General features: G+C 43.2%; 1 protein-coding gene across 1 annotated transcript; it reads right to left on the reverse strand.

Moving 5' to 3' along the window:
- Positions 1–21,400, reverse strand: LOC308111637 (rapamycin-insensitive companion of mTOR-like). The gene is made up of 37 exons (XM_080466602.1): positions 21,325–21,400; positions 21,152–21,199; positions 19,312–19,409; positions 16,736–16,800; positions 16,480–16,611; positions 16,305–16,368; positions 15,598–15,724; positions 14,504–14,673; positions 13,901–13,968; positions 13,419–13,486; positions 13,240–13,322; positions 12,456–12,543; positions 12,122–12,212; positions 11,968–12,034; positions 11,676–11,756; positions 11,376–11,476; positions 11,012–11,177; positions 10,590–10,691; positions 10,464–10,510; positions 10,237–10,372; positions 9,953–10,152; positions 9,732–9,858; positions 8,954–9,118; positions 8,746–8,822; positions 8,538–8,616; positions 8,312–8,421; positions 8,135–8,222; positions 7,943–8,035; positions 7,749–7,855; positions 7,395–7,624; positions 6,164–7,259; positions 3,578–3,837; positions 3,247–3,453; positions 2,986–3,138; positions 2,083–2,206; positions 1,856–1,994; positions 1–1,775 (listed from the first exon to the last, which is right to left on the reverse strand). The coding sequence occupies exons 1-37, from the start codon at positions 21,371–21,373 to the stop codon at positions 1,695–1,697; spliced, it is 5,187 nt and encodes a 1,728-aa protein (XP_080322728.1). The 5' UTR covers positions 21,374–21,400; the 3' UTR covers positions 1–1,694.
- Positions 21,401–22,768: the final 1,368 nt, after the last annotated feature.

A 22,768-nucleotide genomic window follows, 5' to 3' on the forward strand; every position in this document is an offset into this window, starting at 1 on the left:
TTCAAATTTTCTTTTATTAACAATGCATCCCTTTGATAGGATCGTATGTTTCTTCAGGTCATCAATGCCCCCCAAAACATACTGTACACATTATACAAGGGTAACCACGATTCAGGCAAAAACAAAAAAAAAAAAAAAAAAAAAAAAAAACTTTTTAAATTATAATACAGTCTTGAGGAAAAAATATAAATAACTTTTTCTTCTCTGGTTGAGCTCACTCTATGGTACAGACATATAATAAATAGATCGGATCTGAAGTCTCTCAGCTGATCTATGAATCATCTCTCTATGAGTCCATTTGTGTAGCAGCATTATAGCAAAAACAAGCCAATGGAAACGGAGATCTCCGTTTCCCTGGAAACCTATTACAAATCCTTAAGTCATCGCAGCCCCTCAAATCCCCTCCGTCTCTCCCAATGACAGACAGTGATATTGCATTGTGGAAACAGCTCCAGGGATAATTGTATTCCTACAATGTAATGGCAGCATGTAATGGCAACCTATAATTTTTTTCTCTTCTTTGCTTTAAAAAAAAAAAAAAAAAAAAGTTTTACAAGCTAGAAACACGCTAAGATGACGTTACAACTCTGCCATGCTCGTTTGACATGCAGTGGAGGTGAAGCACAGAGGTAAGAAGGCATAGTGACAGGCAGCCGCTGAGTTTCTGCAGGATCTGAAAGCAGAGTTTGGTGCTAAATCTGTAATGAATCAATCTACAGATAACGGTGCAACTGAGCATCTTTCCACAGACCAACACGCCTCCTGAGAAGCTCACTAAGAATGCATTGGCTGAAAAAAAACAAACATTGAAGGTCCCACACAGGTAAAGAATGGCATTAACTTGCATTAAATCACATGCTATTCTCCTTAGGTACTGTGTACGGGTGGTAGATATAATTAGAAAATACCATACTACTGATGTTTGATTGTCTGAGATACAAGAAATAGAAAAGTAATTGGCTGTTTGTGCTGAAAAGAGGCTACAGGTTGTAGGAAGTGGTGAGGCAAGAGAAGCAAAAAGCACATATCTGGCTAGAACAGATCACAGGTCGGGGGGGGGGGGGGGGGGGGGAGCAGGGAAGGTCCAGAATTTCTTTCTTTTTTGTTTAAAAAACAGCAGGATTCCCTGTGTAGTGTTTTGTCAGAGAGAAGAACACAAACAATCCGAGGAATCACTGGGTAGACACGACAACATGCCTTATTCATTACAGAAAAACATCACCTCTTGAAAAAGAGATAAAATGATCCAATTTTTCTTAAAACACAAACTCCAGTCTTTTGTCTTAATGATCCAGCTCGTCCTTTAGCAGTATGTCGATGTATTATTGAGTGTTGCCAACCCATCTGAAAACAGTATTTGGTTAAACTGCTGCCCCTTTATCCTGTTACAAAACAAAACAAAACAAAACAAAAAAAAAAAAAATTTATTCCGAAACAGTAACAGGCGTGTTGGGTTACTTTTGTTTACAGATACTGAGGTCCTTCGTTTCCAGCTCGTACTTGCTAGAAGGAAGGTGAGTGACGACCAAGCCCTCCTGCTCCTCGGCTAAGGGACTCTTTATTTTTTGAGCAACATAAATGGACCAAATATTTCCTCATCCATAAGATGTACTTGTATTATTTCAGTCTTTACATGATTGCAAGGAGCCAGGGCCGCGACTGTGCATTGAACACGAGTGGAGAAAAGAAAAGGATCAGGATTCTGCCGGAGGGTCAACGTCCGCTTCAACGGGTTTTGGTAACTTCGTCAGAATTGCCTCTGCTTCGTCGTACATCTGAAATAAAAGGAGAGAATATTATATGACGTGTCGTCCAGGTTCCAGACGGGGGGGGGGGGACTTGTTTCAGTTCTTACTGGCAAAAATTGCACGTCCTGGAAGAGTTCCTGTATGAAGCGTCTCGAGGTCAGCCGGAACATACAGTGAGCCAGCAGGTGGGAAACCTCGGAGTACAGGCAAATGTCGTCAAACGCGTAAGGAAACTTCTCCTTTATCCTGAAGAGAGGAGGCGTTTTACAGACGTTAGGAAAACACCTCTACTGTTAATTACTGGTCATTATTAAAGACAAAGAGAGGCCGTTACGTCAGCAGTCCGGTTTCGTGGCCTTTGGTTCCGACAGAGGAGCTCAGGTTGATGATGAGACGGAGCACCTCCTTCCTCAACAACACTCGAGAGGCGGGGCCATCTTCTGATATCGCTTTACCGCCTGAAAGACACACAAGAGTGTGTGATAGTCACTGTAATGCTATTCTGTTGCAAGTAAGTCTTTATTTAACCAAGACACACTCATTGAGATTGAATATCTTTTGTTTCCCCCAAAGGCCTGGTCCAGACAGCAACAACACAGCACACCAATCATAAAACAATAAAACAAACACATTGAAACACAAAAACCATGAACATAAAAGGTTGGACTGATACACCATCAAACACAATCATGTGAAAGACTGATCGAGATACCAGCAATCTCAGTGTTTTCACAAGTGTCCCAGACGTACAAGACGTTTTAGCTGAAGATCAGTGTGAAGTTTCCATGAATTTGTTGCAGCACAAAATATTCTTATTCATAATATGTCTTATTTAAAAACAAGTATTTTTCCCGTCTTTCCAGTGAATTTTTTATTTTTTTTTACCTTATCTTTGATAGCTGATAGTTAGAGACATAAAGTCGTAAATCATACTATGAACTCTGCCAGTTTGGAATATACCCAAAAGGTCATGGCAGATAAACTCATTAATCCTGCAACCATTGAATTAATCTGGATCACAGCAACTTCTACAGCACCTTTGACATTTTAAATTAATTCCTCTAAACTGACCCTATAGAGCTTTGCATACCAAGAAATATGATGGCACTCTTAAAATGTCCTCGATACGTCCACATAATGAACTCCTCAGACGCTCCAGAATGAAGTGAAGCACCAAAAAGGAGACTGTGCTGATGTTCAATTAACAAGAAACCTGGGATGAGACTTTTATTTTTACCGATGACGATGTCCCCGGGTGTGGGCGTGCTGCAGATTGAGCTTTGTGACACAGCAGCGTCGCTGCAGCCCGACACGCCGGAAAACTTGGACTGAGGCATCACTTCGAGACGATGCCCGCTCTGTCCTCCCCATGACGGGAAGTCAACATAATCTGGCAGGATGAAAAATAAATCAATAAAAAAAAGTCACTTTGTGTATTTTATTAAGCAAATTGTGCATCTGAATCCAAACGGGTGAACGTCATCAGGTGTCAGCTCACCTGTTCGGGGATGCGTGCTGTTGATCGGTGGCTGTGTGGGGTAACCGAGGACCGAGGAGCCGACGCAGTACAGGCAGTTTTCTTCCGTGTGTTCCTGCAGGCCCGTCTCTTCCGACCCGATCACGTGGTTCGGGTTGTCTCCGCGGCAAACGATCAGCTCGGAGATACTAAACTGTTGTTTTAGCACGGGGACAGCGGGGCGATCGCCTACAGGGAGCGGGGGGAAAGAAACCAAAAAAACCAACATACATTGAATTGAGAATCATTTCTTGTCCAGAGTTTGAAATATTCTATCATAATATAATATAATCAGGCATGAAGCTGCTTTTACCGTCTCCGTCACCGAAAAGGAAGCGTTTGCGCTCTTCTGAGGGTGGGCTGATTCTCTGCTGAAAGTAGGCCGAGTCTCTGATGTGGAACATGTCATTGATGTCCATTGGCAGCGCGAGGCCAATGTAGTCGTCGTTACACCCGAAGGTGGCGCTAGAGACCATGGAGCGAACTGAAGAGCAGCGATGCAAGGTGCTTTGGTTGATGGGACTGAGGAGCTCCTCTTTGTCCAGGGAGGCGAAGCTAAGAGCTTTCAGAAACCTAGGGAGGGCAAGAGGAGAGGTGCGTGAGAGGATCCGGGGAGAGAGACTGGGACAGAAAAGGAGCACAGGGAGCGAATAAAAAAAAGAAAAGAAATGTTGGACAGAAGCACAGAGAAAGGGCAAATTAATGGGATCTAAAGATTGATAAGGAATAGCAGCAGTACCAACTAAAAACCAAACTGAAATACTAACAATGTGGAGGCAGACCTTTAAAGAAACACTGTTTTCTTCAAACGTCAAGGTTCACAAAATGTTTATTTCAGTTGGTCCAGGCGCAGCATCTAATGCAGTGTGAACGAAACCACCAGGATGAGAAGCAACCGCCTCGCTTCCTCCACAAGCCGAGTTCGAACGGTATCCAGCCAGATGAGCTACGCTTAAGATTCTCAAACTGTGGTACCCAATCACCAGTGGTACGTGAGCTCCCTCTAGTGGTAAATAAAATTTACTTTACTTTACAAAATAGTACAAAACATAGAATTAATTATTTTTTTTTTTAAATCTGATTAAATTTTGTATTTGAAATTAGTACATAGATACAAGGTAAGCCTTCACTACTGTATGTTCAGTTCAGCCAGAATGGTGGAGAGATCCATAGATCCTCAGGTGGAACAAACTGAGGTTTGAGAACTACTTTTGTAGAATGAGTGACAGTGTTAAAATGTGACAGTTTTAAAATGTGTGACAGTTTTAGAATTTGACAGAATGTGTGAGTTTTAAAATGCTTGAGACCTTTAGAACTGTGATTGTCAAACTACGGTACACGGCAAGTCATAAATATGTATTTAATCAAATTGATTTGGAAATATATAAAATTATAACACCTAGAATAAAAAAATATTTAAGTATTCTTACTACCTAAATATGAAAAATACCTAATATTACCTGGTGTGCGACACCTAATATCTACCTGGGTAATTGAGTACATTCAAACTAGCCCAGCATTGCACTGTGCATACTGTTTATATGCGGGTTTTTTTTTTATTCTCTTGATTCTCAATCACACTGGATTAATTTGTTTTTTGATGAGAAAACACTCCAGACAGAAATATCCAGGACAGATTTGAAACCACAACCTTCTCGCTGTAAAGCCAGAGCACTAACCTCTGCTCTACCGTACGGCTCTATACCAACTATAATTTGTGTGAAAGCACCGTGTTCAAAAACTGAACAAAAACATTTTGTGTTTTCCTGCATGTGTCACTTTCAAAACAACAATCTTAGAGAATTGACTTTTATTTTTGCCGCCCGCAAATGTAATGAAACTCTACTAAACTGCTGTGCATTATTCTGCTTGGTAAGATTAAAGTTAGTACCAATGCCTCACTAATGAGATTAGATTTGACAGACGGTACATAGGGAACAGAATTAGGAGATTCTATGATTTGACTTTAGAGATTGAGGATATTCTGGAACAGTCCTCACACTCACACTCAATCTCACATTGTTGCATCCTGCTTTCTGCAGCATTTACACCAGGGGTGTCAAACTCAGATCCTCGTGGGCCGCAGCCCTGCACGTTTTCAATGTCTCCCTCCCCTGAATGTCCTGATGGTTCATCATCACATTCAGCACAAAGCCAGATAACGAGCTGCTCATTGCAATCAGCTGTGTTGAAGCTGGGAGACATGCAAAACGTGCAGGGCTGCGGCCCTCGAGGCCTGGAGTTCGACACGTGTGATTTACACAGTCGATTCCACCAACTGTTGTATTTACATGTATCAGTGACTAAACCACCAAAATCCAGTGGAGAACCAGAACAAACAGTACAGTTACATTTACAACACAGCACCTGCCTCACACCTGTGCGAGGTTTATAATTTCTTGAAAAGGCTCCAGGAAGCGACGAGACAGTGAGATCTACGAGGGATTTTCTCAAACTACAAATCAAAGCAGAGACAGACTAATTGATGGAGAGGAGCCACAGCTACTCTAATAAGTGTGTCTGAATTGGATCTAGACGCTACATCTCTACAGGAGGAGGACTCTGGCTGGTCCACCCACCGCGGTACAAGTGTTCTGGACAGCCTGCGATGTGGACTTATGGTGTTGGCTTCTGGACAGGTACACCTCCTATCTGATATCCTGACAGACAGCAGAAGGCACACGTGTGATTATCAAACAAACTAAAGCCAAATCCAGGCAGGGAGCTGCCGTGGATACAACAGCATGTTCGTTTGGAAGGTCTCTTCTCCTTGGTGTTATCTTTTCCTTCATTCATTAACAAACATGAATTGAAAAACATAAAAATTACGTTGATGTTACACACACACGCGCTGCAACGTCTACCGTCTATATGAAGGGTCTGCAGCGATGGCTCTTACCTGCGAGGAGTTAACCGGGAGTCTAGGCTGCCAGTTTTCATGGTGATGGTGTCGGTGAACAGCACATCTTTGGCAGGTGACGCCAGCGCCTCACTGTGAGACAACGACGGGTGTATCCTCTGCTGCTGCAGCCTCTTTAAAGTAGCATAACCCAGAGCGTCTCTTGGGCTGGTGTACATGAAGCTGCAGTCAGCCAGGCTTTTGATGGTGGTTACCGAGGGGGACTTGAGGGACTGAGCTCGGCGGGGCAGAGTGTGCGAGGAGCCGGGCGGTACCAGAGAGACCGTGGAGGACTTCGACGTGGACATGTGGTTGGTCTGAGCCTGCGGGGTGAGGGAGGAAAGTGTCTTTACAGTCTTGGCGGACACCACCGTGTTGAGGCTGACACAGTCAGAAGAGTCCGGTTCAGGGTCTGGATGCTCGGGGTTTCCAACGGTCTCCCGCGACGGGCTGGAGCTCATGGAGCTGATGCCGCTGGTTGTGGTGTCCGTGTTAAAGCTTTGACTGCGGCTTTTAAATTGAGTACCTCCGCCGCTGCCCACGTTTCCTCCACCCGAGGAGGAGCCACCGTCTCCCGCCAGGCGTTCTCGGCTGGTCTGTTCCCGCTCTCGGGGGTGGTGCTCCACATTCCCGTGGCCTCCCAGACCACTGAGTCCAAGACCTGAGCCTCCTCCTCCCCGGGCCAGCCTGCCATCCACAAGCTGCTCCTCTGAGCCCCCCCTGGTGCCCACAAAGGACGTTTCCAGGCTGACTGTGGGACTTTTTGGCATTCCTCTGCCATTAAACACGGGGGTGAAGACGTCCCCCTGGTTGGGGCTGTAGATGGAGGGCTCCGTCACTGTCCTGTTCCGCCTCATACTCCCAATCTTGAGCTCAGTCGGAGTGCGCGAGCCTGACGGAGTCTTAGGGTCACTGGTGGAGCGCACTTTCTTGCTCGGCAAGGAGAGGGAGTTGAGGAAGCGAGCGCGAACGAAGCGTGTGGAAGCCAGGATTGTGAAGGGGCTGCGGTCTTTAACTGGTTTGGAGTGTAGATATATTGAAGGCTCATCTGACTGGTCCAGAATGTCACGATTGTCATCGTCCAGGATGTACATGTCTAAGAGCACAGAGACAAAATCTCAATCTCAATGTGGACCAAAAGAGAGCTATGGCCAGAAAAGCCAAACACATTACGAACTACTAGATTACATTAGCTGTGTAAAATAATAGTGACTGTCAAGGTGCAACATACTTGGTTGAGACTCGCTCTCACTGTTGTGGCGGGAGCTGGTGGATTCCGAGTTCAGACTGAGCGTGCTGGGTACAGACGAAAGTTCAGCGGTCAGCTGTGTGTCCACCTCGTCGGGAGTGACAGGCCACAGCGTCCTGCGACTGTGTCTGACTGCGTCCCAACCGTACTGCTTCAGCACCTCGCAGCCCTGCCTGGTCTTGGAGATCACGCCCAGCACATAGATACACGTTCTGTGGATGGAAGGCGACCGCAGCGTTAAACTCGCTCAGTCCAAACGATCCTTCAATGGAGCAGAGGGTTTTTTTTTTCTCCAAAAAGGACATAGTTTGCCAAAACTGAAAGAAAACAACTTACCCTCGCACTGACAACACCTCACAGTGCTGAGCCAACGCTAGGATGTCAGGAATCACATTCTCCTCCTGCAGGAGATTCAGACCCCAGTTGGAGGAGCCAATGTTCCCCTAAAAGACAAAAAAATTCAATGCCATTTCTGGGTTCACTTTTTTTTTTTTTTTAAGAGCCACAGTGAAATAAATAGTGTTACTGACTAGCGCCCAGAGAGCAGCCTTCAGCTGTTTAATGCCCTCCCAGGTGTCCAGCATCGGGGAGCGAACTGTGTAGCTGAGGTCAGGAACTACGCTCTGAAGACAGAAGAAAAAACACACAGGAGAGAGAACGTAAGTAATAAAAAACATTTTGTAAAACAGCTCAGAAAAAGGTTGCATAAATAATTCCTTTACCTGAGCCTCTAAAAGATGACAGCCTGTTTTATCATGGACTAGTTGGCCGTACAAGTGCACAGGGAGATAGACATTTGGTCTTTGTAACCTGAAAACACAATTGTAGAAATTATACACACTGAAAAATTATTTCACTTCAGTGACTCATCGATTTCAAAAAGCAAACTCCCATTTCACCTTTGGTTGCTACGTCTGACGTAGTTGTCTCCATCAACAGGTTTGCGGTAAGTCGTGAGAGCCTCGTTGAGCTGCTCCTCTATCAGATCCACATACTTCAGGTTGTACTCCTACGATAAAGAATAGAGGGACACTTCTTTTAGGATGTGATCAAATTATAGTCAAATCAAGGGAACTGCATGAGGTGCTTTTTGTTTTGTATTGTCCTCCGATATCTTAACAATACCTTCTGCCATTTATCCAGCTGTTTGCTGACATAACCTCTCTCATTGAGGTAGGAGAACCCTTTAGGAATGGACAAGAACCTAAACAGGACAGACAAAAAGCAAGTGTCTTCAAAAAAGCATATAACACGAGAAGTGCTTGACTTCACAGACAGAAATATCAAATGTGACAGATTCCTGTGAAAGAGTACTGCTGTGTAAAACCCCCACCTAAGAAGCAGCAGCAGGCCTTTGTCTCCCAGGTGGGACACGGCCGGTTTCAGTTGGATAAGAGCGTGAAGATTGGCCTGTGAAACAGCACAATCAATATACAGTCAGAAGAGCGAGCAGCTTAATTTATCAAACACGTTCCGATTCAATATGCGCCTCATCCTGTAACTACAGCAATCCAACCAAATCGTGTTTTTCCATTGCTCACCTTGTCTTCACAGGCCTCATCCAGTATGTCCAGGGCCTCCATGGACACAGCCTTGCTGTGGTCGTGAAGCTGAGTGACCAGCAGCTCCATGCCCCAACTGCTGAAGAACTCCACGCCAGCACGCAGCAGCACGCGGAGGTGCTTGGTAGCATATAGCCTGCAAATCTGCTCAGAAGAGAAGTATTGTGTGATAAGGAGAGGGGAGTCATAGAATTACGTTTAGGTGCAAAGAATAGGCGTTTACTAAGTGATGGGATAAAAATCTTAATGCAATGAAAAATATTCCCATAGTTTTTGTATTTTGCCGAAAATCAGTTAACTCAGGATCTGTGTGTGTCAAATAATCATCACAATATTTAATATCATATTTTTAACCATCAATCCTTCAAACCAGACTCATTCCCATAATCATGTCTCTCTCCTTTTCATCTTGGGTTCAGGGTGTCCTATTTTTGAGGCTGCAATTAAAATGTAGTTCAGTGGTTCCCAGTGCTGCTCAAGGACCGCTGCCCTGCCCGTTTTAGATGTTTCCTGCTCCAACACACCTGACTCAAATGAATTGCTCAATATGAGGTGCCTGCAAAGCTTGATGAAAAGTGTGTTGTAGCAGAGAGGCATCTAGAACATGTAGGACAGTGGTCCTTGAGACGCAGCGTTAGGAACAGCTGATGTAGTTAATTTAAAAAATGTTTTAAAAATAATCCTCCAAAGACGATGGCTTCACCATTCTACACATTTTATGCATGAAGCTTTCCAGCGCCTGTGTTGGCAGTCTTACGTCAGTAGCAGCAGTGAGGATCTTGGAGAGGATCACTCTGGCCAGACCATCTCTGCTGTAGTCCAGTGTGGACACAGCGAGTTTCAGCACAGCGTCCTGGTTCTTTACAGAGCAAAGATTCAGCAGGCTGCAAACAGAGGCAAATATGAGCAGGTTTCATTTTGAGCCGTTTCCAGAATCAGCCATCAAACAAACATGGGTGACTGGCGGTCCTTTCTCACCACTGAAACAGGCCACATTTTTCAAGCAGTTTGACTCCCTGTGGATGTGCAGAGAGAGTCCCTAAGAAGAGGAAGTAGTGCTGGCTGAGTGTGGTGAGCAGGCCGTTACTCTGCAGGCAGCGTTCAGGCTTCAGCCCCGAAGAGGAGGAGAGCCACAACACCATGTCCTTCACGAGGTCCTCCAGGTAACCGTGGCCATCCTGGTGAGAGCAAAGGAAATAGCAGAAAAATGCTGAGACATGTACAAAACAAGAAACAGTCTGGTTTGTGTAACCTTCTCTAACCTCATCCGAGTCCATGAGAAACTCCACAAACTGACAGCCAACCACAGTGAGTTGTCGGGCCTTCAGGTGATCCAACGCAAGCCCAGCATACAATTTACTACTCGGCTTGTAGAAGTACAGCAATCTCCGAACGAACCTACGTTACAAAAGGAATAAATATTTAATACAAGAAAATTCACAAAAGCAACTCCAACCGTTTAAAATATTGCAGTGGTGTGTGGGCGTACCTGTGCATCTGTTCATCTTTGTTGTTCCTGAGGTTTACATGTGGCCACTGGAGGAGACAAGTTGCATTTTACGAAAAACAAAACCAGAAGAATGAAATATGTGCTGCGGCAGGAGGTCAGTCTGACCTTGAGGATGGTGGCAATGAGCAACCAGTTCCACTCCAGGTTCTGCTTGTGGTTGAGGATGTGACTGTCTCTCAGGTTCATCATCAGTGCTTCTTCTGTGTCCTGAACATGCAAACAAGACATTTTAGATACTTCGAAATAAATATGGACCGTAAACATCAGAAATGATCACAGATCCTAAAACAATGATGAATTTGCATGTGCTTCAGTTTGTTTATCAAAACTACTCCTCAAAAGAGCTCACATGGAGCGACATTAAACACAGAGCAAACCTTCAAAGTGACCACACAGACGCAGTTTACATCAACTTGAGTGAAAAAAACAACATGTTTTTCTAATTGAATTTCTTAAAACTTGATATGTTGAGTCACAAAAGAAGATGAAATTCATATCCAGATTGTGAAAAGCCCACAAGCGTTTACCTTTATGACATAGATGTCCCTGTGGGAGCGCGAGTGTGACTCTCTGCGGTTATGCGACGTCCCGGCCTTGCGAATGATGTGGTCCAGGTAAAGACTGTGTGGTTTCAAGCCTTTCTTCTTCTTCTCGTGGAAACGTTTCAGATTGGTGACTGCTGCACTTGCCCGACTAGACATAACAATACAGATGTGATTGATTGTTAAACCAATTTGAATTCTAACACAAATTCATTCTGCCACATGATCTGTTGAACCAGTACTGCTGAACCAGCCACTCGTCCCGACAAGAAAGAAAATACAGTTCTCAGGGATTTGTTTTTGTAATAACAAAAACATTTTCCTGATGTGTGTGTCAGACTGAACTCACAGTCGTTTCTCCTGGGGGATGTCGAAGGAGGCTGCCATGTTGATGAGGGTGGGAAGGCAGTGCAGGTGGTGGCTGTGAGAATGAGGAAGTATGGTGTTTGCCTATGAGGAAGAGAGATTGTTGAAGATGTAAATAAAACTGACCACAGTCAATACATCCATTTCATCATTCATCTCATTCTTCTTAACAGTGACAAAAAAAAGGGTTTATTTCTACTTTAGTGCTGTATGTCAACGTAGCAAACAATATTTCTTTAAAGTACTTAAAAAAAACCTCATAATCTGTCGAATTGTATTTTACCATGTGCAGAAGTTCTCCCAAAAGGATGGTGGCTCTCACAGCAAGCGTGGCATCGCTACTGGTCACAACTTCAACAAGACCCTGCAGCCACAAGAATGAGGGCAGAAAGGCAGATATGGCCTGTGAGAAGGCTGCGAAAACACAATTCTGGCTGGTTCTTTGAAAAAGAAAATCGTTTCAGTAGTCTGCACAAACGATAGGCAATGTGCATTCATGTCTGAATATATCAGCCATAAAAGTTCCAAAAATGTTTTTGGAATAAAATCTGAACAATCCTTCAGCATTAGTTCACCTCTAGCAGCCCACTGGTGATGAAGGCAGAAAGAACAAATGCCAGGTAGTTGTCCATCAGGTCAGGTCTAAGTGAGCAAAAAAACATTTCATGGGTTATTGAAGTAAAGAAGTGGTTCTCTTATCATTTCTCTACACTGTCAATAATGTCTCACCTCGAGCGAGCCCGGTGGGGCAGAACGACTTTGGCCTCAGCAGCAATAAACCCATCAGAGAGTCTCCAAGTGTCCTGAAACCGGGCAGCGTCTAAAGGACACCACAGTGAAGATTAGACTCCATCCTCAGCATAAAATAAACAAGCTTTGTTTTCTTAGAAGGAGGAGACGCCTTAATGTGAAACACACAGATACGCTTCAGTCTTGAGATGATGAGATCAATCAATTGGATGAATAAGCTGTATGGATGGATGGTCAACAACAAATCACTGGATATAACAGGATTTCAAAAAAGTTTTTAAGTTGCATACAGAATATAAAGACATGTTCTTACCAACACTTAAAAGAGCTTCCGTGAAGTCTTGAGTTACAATGGGCACAGGGAGCCTGAATATCTCATATAGCACCTCTAACAAGCCTTTCTGCAGAGCAAATGATAACAACAACAAAAAGTCAGAAAGAAACCTGGATGTGGCAAAAGTTAAACGCTGCTGAAACAGGAACACATCTAATGCTGTACGGTTAGTGCACTGAAAGAGAAAGACATATGTGCTAAAACTGCTTATATAAGGCAGTTTATAGGTAAACTGTTGCAGAGTAATACACATGAGCTTTTATACGGGTAACAATGTTGTGTTTTACATTTCATTCATCAACTTCATGCTCATTTTAGATAGTCTGCAGCGGGGTTGAGCCTGTCTGCGTTATAATTAAAAGGTGCCTCTAATAGCCTGCCTCACTTGTGTACGTTGAAAACATCAACAACCTATTAGTATCTGGGAGACAGACATTATAACAGGGGTGTTAAATAGCGCACAGTTGCTGGAGGATCACTGTCCTGCATGTTTGCAACATGTTCTTAGACCAAGTTTCTTCACCAAGGTCTGCAGAAAGACTGATGAAGTGTGTTGGACCAGGAAATGATCAAAAACATGCAGGACTGTGGCCCCCAAGGACCAGTGTGCAGCACATCTGCAATGTGCCAGGACATGCCAAATCCCTCTATACTTTAAAACTTCAAAAAGACTCCAGACAAAAGACAGGGTGTTGAGTGTATTTTGCAGTTTCAAGAACAAAAACTTTAGACTAAAGCAGTAAGTAGCCACCAAAATACTCACCCTCACTTCCATATTTGGTATGCAAAGTAAGCCAATTAAAGACTGGATACCAGAATTTCCAGCTTTGCATAAGTTGATGATCCCTAAGATTAAAAAGGAGAAGAAAGAAGATATTGAACTCCATGTCTCCACCAGTAAACACACTTTAATTTACAGTCAAATTGCATCAATGTCCTCACCGGACCACGAACGGAAGGCAGCCACTATGGCCATTCTGCTCGACAGGAAACGAGACTCTCTGTCCTCCCTGTGAACATGACAAGACAACCAAGACCTGAAATACTGAACACCTGGTTCCTCACACACACACACGACATATTTGTGATCTCTGTAAAAGAACTTCATACTATACAACAAAACTTTGAGTGGACAACACAATCAAAATATAGTAGAATAAAGGAGAATCAACAAAAAACCTTTGAAGATAAAGTAAATCTGAGTTTGGGCATTAAAAAGCTTCATTCAAAATTCTCCAGCCAGGTTTTCTGCAGTCGGGCAGCCCTGATAACAAAAACTCCACACAAGCCGTCAACTTTCTCAAGAAATTATGTTTCCAATATTGGAACACAGCAAACAGTTTACAAAAGGGTAAATGTCAGACACTCAATCTTTTTGTTTTTACTGTAACAGACGCCCTTTATGCTGCCCCACACACACTCACTTGAGTTGCCCTTCAGCCGTGTCTGCATTGTGACGATAGTGAAAATCTGTGAAAGGCGCGAGGATTTGCTGGAGGACAGAACACAAGGCACACAAGAGATGGAAACGTACAAATAAAAATCACAACAGACTTTAGGGCATGTCATTACCATTGATAAATGCGAAATGAAGCATAAATGCCGACACTTAAAATATCCTCTCCCAACGTAACTGCAGCTTTAATTAACCTGTTATGGATCTCATATGACACCCTTGTGGATATTATGGCTGGGGTGATGAGGTGCTTCCGTCCAAGGTGTCGGTTTAGGGACAATGAGGCTTTAGAGAAGTGTTGTAACCGATTACTGTAAGCTCCATGGGAGAGAGAGGCAACCTCAGGCTGCTAATCCTGATTGGAGTGGCTCCCAGCACACCGACTGGTTTAGAAACATCAGTTCCCTTTCATTATGCGTGTGTGTGTGTGTGTGTGTGTGTGTGTGTGTGTGTGTGTGTGTGTGTGTGTGTGTGTGTGTGTGTGTGTGTGTGTGTGTGTGTGTGTGTGTGTGTGTGTGTGTGTGTGTGTGTGTGTGTGTGTGTGTGTGTGTGTGTATTCACGTCTGTGTACCTCCAGCTCGACGTCAACACGCACATACTGTCGGGTACGTGGGTGGTTGAGCAGATGAAGGACGGTGGTGATCAGTGCTTCGTTGATGCGGCTCAGCTGACAGTCAATCACATTCTTGAGGATTGTACTGAGGCCTCCTCGTTTGGCGACTACCTCTGGGTTCTTCAAGGCTTCAAAAAAAACACAATAAAATATAGAGTTTTACTTCATGCACTAAAAAATTTATTTATATAGAAGCCTCGACTTTTGTTTGAATAAAATTTGAACTTCTTTTTTTAACTCATGCTAATCAAAGATAATTAATAAAAGTCTTCAAATAGTCCCTTTATGATCCAACAGCAAAGATTATATTGATTTCCAAGCTGTTGTGTTGGTTGTGACACAAAGAAGCCTTCACATTGGCCTAGAGTTGATGGTGAATTAATTTATGAAAAATTAAATGTTGATTTAAAATTTCGTTTTTAAATTCTCATAAAAATTAATTGTGAAAGGATTTGCAGCTTTTCATGTGATTTTTACAACAAAATGCCGGAAACTACTAAATTTACAAGTTGTGGACTTGAAGGAAGAATATAAAAACAGCAGCGAACCACCTTGCAAATTATGGGTTCAATTACTGTAAAAAAAAACAACAACCTGTGATCGCCACATTTCAGGAAAGAATTAATCACAAGAAACGTTATGAAACTGCAATCACCTGATTTTTTTTTTTTTTACCGTTTTTGTAACACTGCATTTTTGAAGTAATCATATTTTTAAAAAATCAAGTATTAACCAACATCAGTTATGAATAACTCCTTTGATTGGAAACAGCATGCAGTGAGAAAATAAACCAAGTGGCTAAAACAAACAGTACAGTACCTAAAATATGTCCAACTAAATTATCTTTTAACTGGACTGACAATATCGTTTGTATTTGAACATTGTTCACTATCACAACAACGTTCAGAATCAGATTATCCATGAGATATTCCATGCATACGGTTTATTTCTTCACATCAGGTGTCTGGATACAACAGTGAGTTATTGTGTCTTCACCACATGGAAATGAGATGGTTCTTGCGTATCGCCACCTCAACAAGGCAGGTCCTCACCTAGCTCACACACGATGGCAATGGCAGCACGAACCATGCGGTCCCTCTCCTGCAGTCCATCGGTCCCCACAGCAATGAGAGAGTTCGCAATAGAGGTGGGGAAAAGCATCGCATTGACAGTGATAATCTACAGAGAGAGGGAGGGAGGGAGGGAGGGAGGGAGAGAGAGAGAGAGAGAGAGAGAGAAGCGAAACATGAGTCACCAAACAAGTCTGGACAAACAAGAAGCAAAAAATAACTACAGGTTTTTAGTTTTTTTTTTTAAATGGCGACTTTTTCTAGGACTCCAAAGAAAATAGATCAACTTTTGAAATGTAAAAATAGAGACCGATTGTGTTTTGTATTATATTTTCCCAAATTATAAATCATCATGATAATGCCTATTTAGTCAATAGTCTGTTTGTTAAACCACAGCCTGACTCTCTGTTTAGTGTGTGTGTGTGTGTGCGCGTGTGTGTGTGACAGAGAGAAGGAAGTTTACAGTAAACTACAGAATGAGCTATAAATAACTGTGCCTGCAGACTCGTGCAAACCATCTCCACTGATACTGCTGCTAACCCAGAGATCTTTTTGTTGGCACAGTGCTGACTACGAGGCTGCTGAGCCATGAGGGCAAATTCCTTCAGTGACATGACACTGACTCTGTAAATGCTCAGACAGAGCAAAATTATATATAAAAAAAAAAAACAAACAACATGTTATTTTACCTTCCGGACGAGTCGCAGGGCCTGAGTTCTCTCCCCCTCATTGCTCTGCTGGATGTCAATGCACCTGAAACAACCCACACCAGTATTTAGGACCTAAATTCTCTTCTATATAGGGGCAGGAGAAATTAAGCATCTGTCAAATTATTAAATGATTTCGTCCACAACGTGAACTTACCTGGCTATCAAGTAATCCACCTGGAGTCTGAGGACCTTCTGCAGCACGGGGGTGTCTCTAATGAGATAGCGCAGCGCCCGCAACCCTGCAGCGCGAACTTCCTTGGCCTCATTTAGTAGAGCTAGTCGTAGACTGAGGTTGGAAGAAATAACACACTCATGACAAATTACAGATATTTACATGAGCCGGATCGTGACCAAGAAAGAAAATGAATGTTCAAAATGAACTCTTTCACCAACTGAATGCTGTAACTTACCAAACAATGATTTCTTCATATGTAAACCCAAAGTTATCCTCACAGTGCCCACTGCTGCACAGCAACTACAACAGAGAAAATACTTTCGATTAGTTTCATGCCTGCATTAGAACACCTCTGAATAAAGATAAGCCACGCTAACCAGATGCTTCTCCAGTTGTTTTTAAGCGAGTTCATCTTCTTGAATGAACTGACTATACAATTATCAAACAGCTCGACACACTTTTGCAGGTGGCTGCAGGAGCCAAGCAAGGGTGTGTTTGGAGTCGGTCTGCAATGGATAAATGATGGCGTGATTTGACTGGACACGAGTGGATCCACCTGTATGAACATACTGGCGTGTGGCGTGACCCATGAAAACAAAGATGACAAAACGTCTTCAATGTTTCGATTGACTTTACGTTCACACATGTTGAGTAGTTTGTTTTTCCAAACAGACAGATGACCAAGAGATGTGAAGACACGGTGTCATGTGAAAGTAACTTCATAAAGACAACAATACTGTGTGCTGGGCTGAATGCACCGGTGATGTTGAGGCAATTGTCACCAGTTGAGAACCGCTTGTGAAATGAGAAGTGAAAACAGCAGTAGAAAATTTTAAGTTGCACTTAACAACAAAGATCGAGCGCGAGAAGTGGCGCCCCATCGGACCAAACCAGAGTCCGTTTAAAGTGGACAACTGTCGTCTTTTCATGGTTGTTTGGCGTGAACACATCTTATTCATGTCAGATTCTCCTGTCTACATCTCGGCTGTTTCACAACGGTCTCGACTAGGGTTGGATGATATGAGGAGCAAATACCCTGTCGAGTAATAACAATATGATCAGCGCTAAATGCAAACACTTATGCAGGTTGTGTTCAAGTCTTTGGACTGTGAGATCTGTTCTTCCAAAATAACACTTGTCTTTCTCTTTCCCCTAATCCACACCATCTGCGTGACTTTTATTTTTTCCCCCTATTTGCTTTATATTTCCCGACTCCAGAGTTAGTTTTCCTTTGTAGTCTTTGAATTTTCCAACGCTGGATTTTCTGTTAACAATAAGATGAAGAAGTGGCATTGAAAGTGTCTTGAATGTAAACACTTGGCCTCTATAAATCATTTATGTCTGTTTCCAGCATAAACGCCTACATTTCCTTGGTCCTCTGCCACCAGCGGGACACACATGCACATCCACTGGTGTCAAAACCAAAGACAGCACTGTTGAAAGCACAGTCTACAAACACACCACCGGGGATGCGACTATTCTGGAGCTGATACCTTTATCATAAGCACCCAGAAGCAACCTGGTACCCCTAATAACTTAATATTACCCCCATCAGTGTCACTCAGTCCACAACCTACTGATCCTGACGCTTCTAGCTGAGTTGATTTAAAGAAGTATTTTTAAATTGTCCCTCAAAAGCGGGGCTTCGTTCTCCTTCACCCAACACCATATAGCAGAGCGGGAGATGAGCCGAAGCAAGATGGAATGGGTGATTCTAAACCAGCTGTGATGTCAGAGCCCAAGCAGGCGGGAGGAGGGAAGAGGAGATGAGGAAGGGGGCATGTGACGCTCTCCTGAGGAGGGGGAGTTAGGTCACCCTCACTGTCCTGGAACCCTTATAAGGCATCAGAGTCACGGAGCTCAAACAGACGTACGCTCACACACAAACACGCGTCACGGCTATTACCCTCCAGTCAGTTGTAAACAAGCGAGTTAGGTGTGAGGATTACAGACGCACACGCAGCCAAAAGTCAGGATGCTTCCAGTGTGAGCAGCACAGTTATTGGAAAACCAACAAACTGACACAGCCACCAACAATTGTTTGCAATATGTCCGTGACAGACAGTCGGAGTAGTTCAGGGTGACGAGCAGCTCAACAGACACCAACAAATGTCTCAATGGCAGCGGTAGTTCGAGTCGAGTGCTGCTGAATTAGACAGTTGTACGAATGGCTCTGACATTTCTCAGTGAGGTGACAATGAACAAAAGCAGTGAGGACAAATATGCACGGTTTTTTTCTTTCTTCTCTCTATGCAGAGAAGAGGACAAACAACCTCATTTTCGTCACTAGCCTCCCCTTTTAAACACATCTTCTGATGCCTGCCCACAATAACGCTTCGTTCTTCAGATCATTGGAATACGCACAAATGTCCCATCAATACAATTTGCATGTACATAAAGCAGTATGTGCTAGAAAACCTGGGGGGGGAGGTTAGGATTAACCCAGGCTTATAACTCAATAATTACACATTAATAATCTCTGGTTTCAAAGCCACACTGCTGTTCTTGATGCACATTAGATCCAAGTGCTTTCCCATCCCCAGAGCTCCCGATACGTTCACTGTCAGCATCACAATGTCGAGCGGAGCTCAGCCTGCTGGCAGCAGCACCCAGGAGGAGAGGCTCAAGGAGAGGTCAGCAGTGACACTCCAGCAAAGGGGAGGCTAATCAATCTTCCCAGACATCTGAACCGAGTCAGACCACCGGAAACACAATCTGTTGTGCTTTCACTAAATTCAAACTTCGTTTCTGCTTACGTGAATAACGAAATGAAAATAATGGGGTAAAAAGATCATCATGTGACCGCGTTACCTTGATGAAGTTGTTCAGGTGGCCCAGTTTGCGCATGTTACTGACTCCATGCGATTTGGCCACATTTTGCAGGATTTCACGGAAGTTTTCTGACGGTTCTGCGGGACAAGCAAAGGGAAATACAATGTAACCAACGGAAGCATTAAGTGTATTGCCAAAATAGCAGTCAATGAACCATATTTGATGTGTTGCAGGAAGGAAGTTAGGTTTTCAGGTCTAACTAATTTCATGTGTACAGTAAAAACAAGGTCTAGACAGTAGAACGCAAGAAAGACTTGAGCAGAGAAGTGGTTTTGTTGTTGGTACCTGTCCACCATCAATTGTGAAGATATAGATTTTGAAGTGAGGCAGCTTTAAATCGAGTAGTCAAGTGGATCGTGGCAGTCAAAGGTAGGGCGATGAAACGCATTCATTATTTTTTGTGCCCAGAGCACACAGAGAAACCTTGATGTACGAGTGCTGCATGAATTAGAATTAAGAGCTTGCTATTCATTTTGCATAACCATACGTCATTGTGAGATGAATGTTCTACAAATAACATCTTTATGAATTGTACAGACCATTTTCTCTATGAAACTTTTAATGTTTAGGAAGTTTCAGCCAATGCCACAAAGCAGGGTTCACAATCTCTGAGTCTGACACTGAACGTCACCTTAAAACATAAAACTTTGCATTTTGGAGATCAGATTAGTTGATTTGGGTCAGTTCATTTAACTGTGAATATATTCACTATTAACAAAGCCACCAACAGTGGTGTTCCAAAAACACTATTCACATAACTGACAAGATGTTTTCCGTGTTTCCATACTTTTGAAGTTAATTTCAAATAGAACAAGCAACAGACGATGGAGCGACAGCTTGGCAATGAAGAAAATTACAGTTTCATTGGATGTACAGATTTTAATGACTTATTTCACAAAACACGCTGACAAGTGATGGAATAATATTGAATGAGATCGACTTTTCATTCAGTTTCCGATCACATACATTGAACGCATCTGGGCACAAATTAAAGCGAAAAAGACTTAGAAGGGTGTTCAAAGAGGTTGCACATATTTTTATTCGATTTGTAGACTCATGGTTTTCACAAAAACCCTCAAAAGAATAAGACACAAGGAGTTTTAGTTAAATCCGTTTCGACTGCTTTTGTTTTTGTGGATGTCACTAGTGATCTGTTGTGTCGTGACAGCTTTCAGCACTGCGTGCCCCTTCTGTGGAAGAGAACAAGTGACCTCAACCCAAACCGCTCAGACTTTGAGGGGCACGGGATGCCTCATGAACCGAGAGATAGAATTGTGCCATTCATACGCCTGGTCGACAGAGCTGTAATGAAACCAGCAGAGATCCGAGCGGCGCCGATCCGAGTAAACAAACTGGAATGCGGCGATGTTGCTGGAGAAGAGAACCTGACCGAGCGAAACCCCTCGGCTGGACCAGCCCGCACTGCCGACATACTGCACCGCCAAAACGGCCTCGATAGCGACATTTGGCAAGCAAAAACGATGCGCGGCCACTCCGGCCGCAGCAGTCTGGTTTAGTAACCGGCTGAGATGCCCACTCACACGGATCAAAACAACAGAGCGTCGTCATGGCTGGTTAGCAGCGGCAGCTAGCCGCCGCTAACCCCGCTAGTGAGTTAGCTCGCCGCCGCCTGCGGTCTCGAGAACAACGTTATTCACATTAAAACACTGAACAGGGGAGAGGCGGCGAGGTCACGGCGCGGGAGTTGCACCGAGCGTGTGGATTTCCACTGTGTCGGACTAGTGTTTGCAAAGGAATTGCCTCCATCCATTTTGAAGAATAATGGCTTTGAGGGTGATGTGATGAAGCCTCTGCTTACCTCTGGTCAGATCCAGCGGGACGTTTTCTTCCCCGCTGTCATTCCGACCTGTGAAAAACACACACCGGGGACAGGTTCCGGGATCACTGCGGGATCCACGCGTGCTCCAGAAAGTCTATTTCTGCAATATGCTGTCGGTGCGGTCGCCGGTGTGTCGAGTTTTACACGCTTACCTCGCATCCGAAGACTCCGGATAGGACGGCCGCGGAAGCTGGCCGCCATGTTTCCAGGAACATACACAACACCGGAAACTTCGCGGCTTCTCGCGAGATAACAGGGAGCCGGGTTTGTCGCAGCAGGAGCGGCTCCGCAGCAGCAGACCAACTGATCACTCACCAAGATAACTTTAGTTTATCATTTAACCATTTATATCTCTGGATATTTCAACACTTCTGCGTAAAACTCCCCTCTGTCCTATTCACACACCCATAATAAAGTTTTACAAGGACAACGTCAGAAAGTGTTTACTATTCCAGCTAATAATTCAATACATTGCCTAATTTTATTTTCTAGATTTTGTTGTGAAAAACAAGAATATTCAAAGCAACATTACAAAATGTTGAGTGAAACAAACTCAAACCAATCCTAAGGTTGATGGAGAAACCCCCTATCGATAAGAGAGCTTAACTAGTCTTCTGTCAATGTTACCACCTTCTGTAAGTGGAATGCAACTATTCCACTATTCAACTATAAAATGCGTTTAATGTTAATGCATGTTAGTACCATCTGTATTATTGTTTGAATAACTGCAAATGAACAGCCACTTTACCATTATATAGTTGAATTTGGATTAAAGCATCGTACAATCTAACGATCAATGCAAATACATATACTTTATCAATACAAACTCTGGAGAATAGTTCATTTGAAAAACCAAAATGGAAGCAAATCATTGCAGCAGCAATTCATTTTCTCGCCACTAGGCATCACTCCTTCATAACTAAACATTTTGTACGTGTGGCCTTAACGTGATTTCAGCTTCACTGTAAGAAATAATTACTGAAACACTGCAGGACTGTTCAAAGGAAATCTTTCGCATAGGTATACCTTGGTTGAATTTGGTTTGAATTAATAAACACCCCATTCAGAAAGGAATTTGTGGAATGATCACAAAGCATCATTTCAAAAAAAGATGCTAGTGTAACTTGCAAGTAATTTGTCATAATTTCAATATAGTGTGAACTCTTACAAGTAGAACTAAAGAAAATCACATACTAGGACAGGGCAGCTAACTAAAACACTGCTTACAATGCAAAATGCAGATGTTTAAGAGTATCATTCCTGGACGTGTTATGGTTTGGAGAATTTGAACAAAAGTACGTCATAAAGACAGCAGGCCAATTAGAAATCTAAAAAAAAAAAAAAAAAAAGAATTCTCTTAATAATTACCTCACACTTGTAAATCTCTGCGTAAAACACAGTATTAGGCTTGTCCACCCCCCCCCCCCCCCCCCCCCCCCTCCCCGTTTGTGTTATTTCCATACCACACATTAAACATTTTCTAAATATGATTAAATAATGTGAAGGATGATTTTTGCCCATTTGGACAGCATGTTGAGAGGCAACCTGCTACAAGGTAATGTTATTGGACTATCACAGTGTAATATTGAAAACAGT

This window comes from Lipophrys pholis (assembly GCF_963383615.2).
Source record: "Lipophrys pholis genome assembly, chromosome: 7".
NCBI lineage: Eukaryota > Metazoa > Chordata > Actinopteri > Blenniiformes > Blenniidae > Lipophrys > Lipophrys pholis.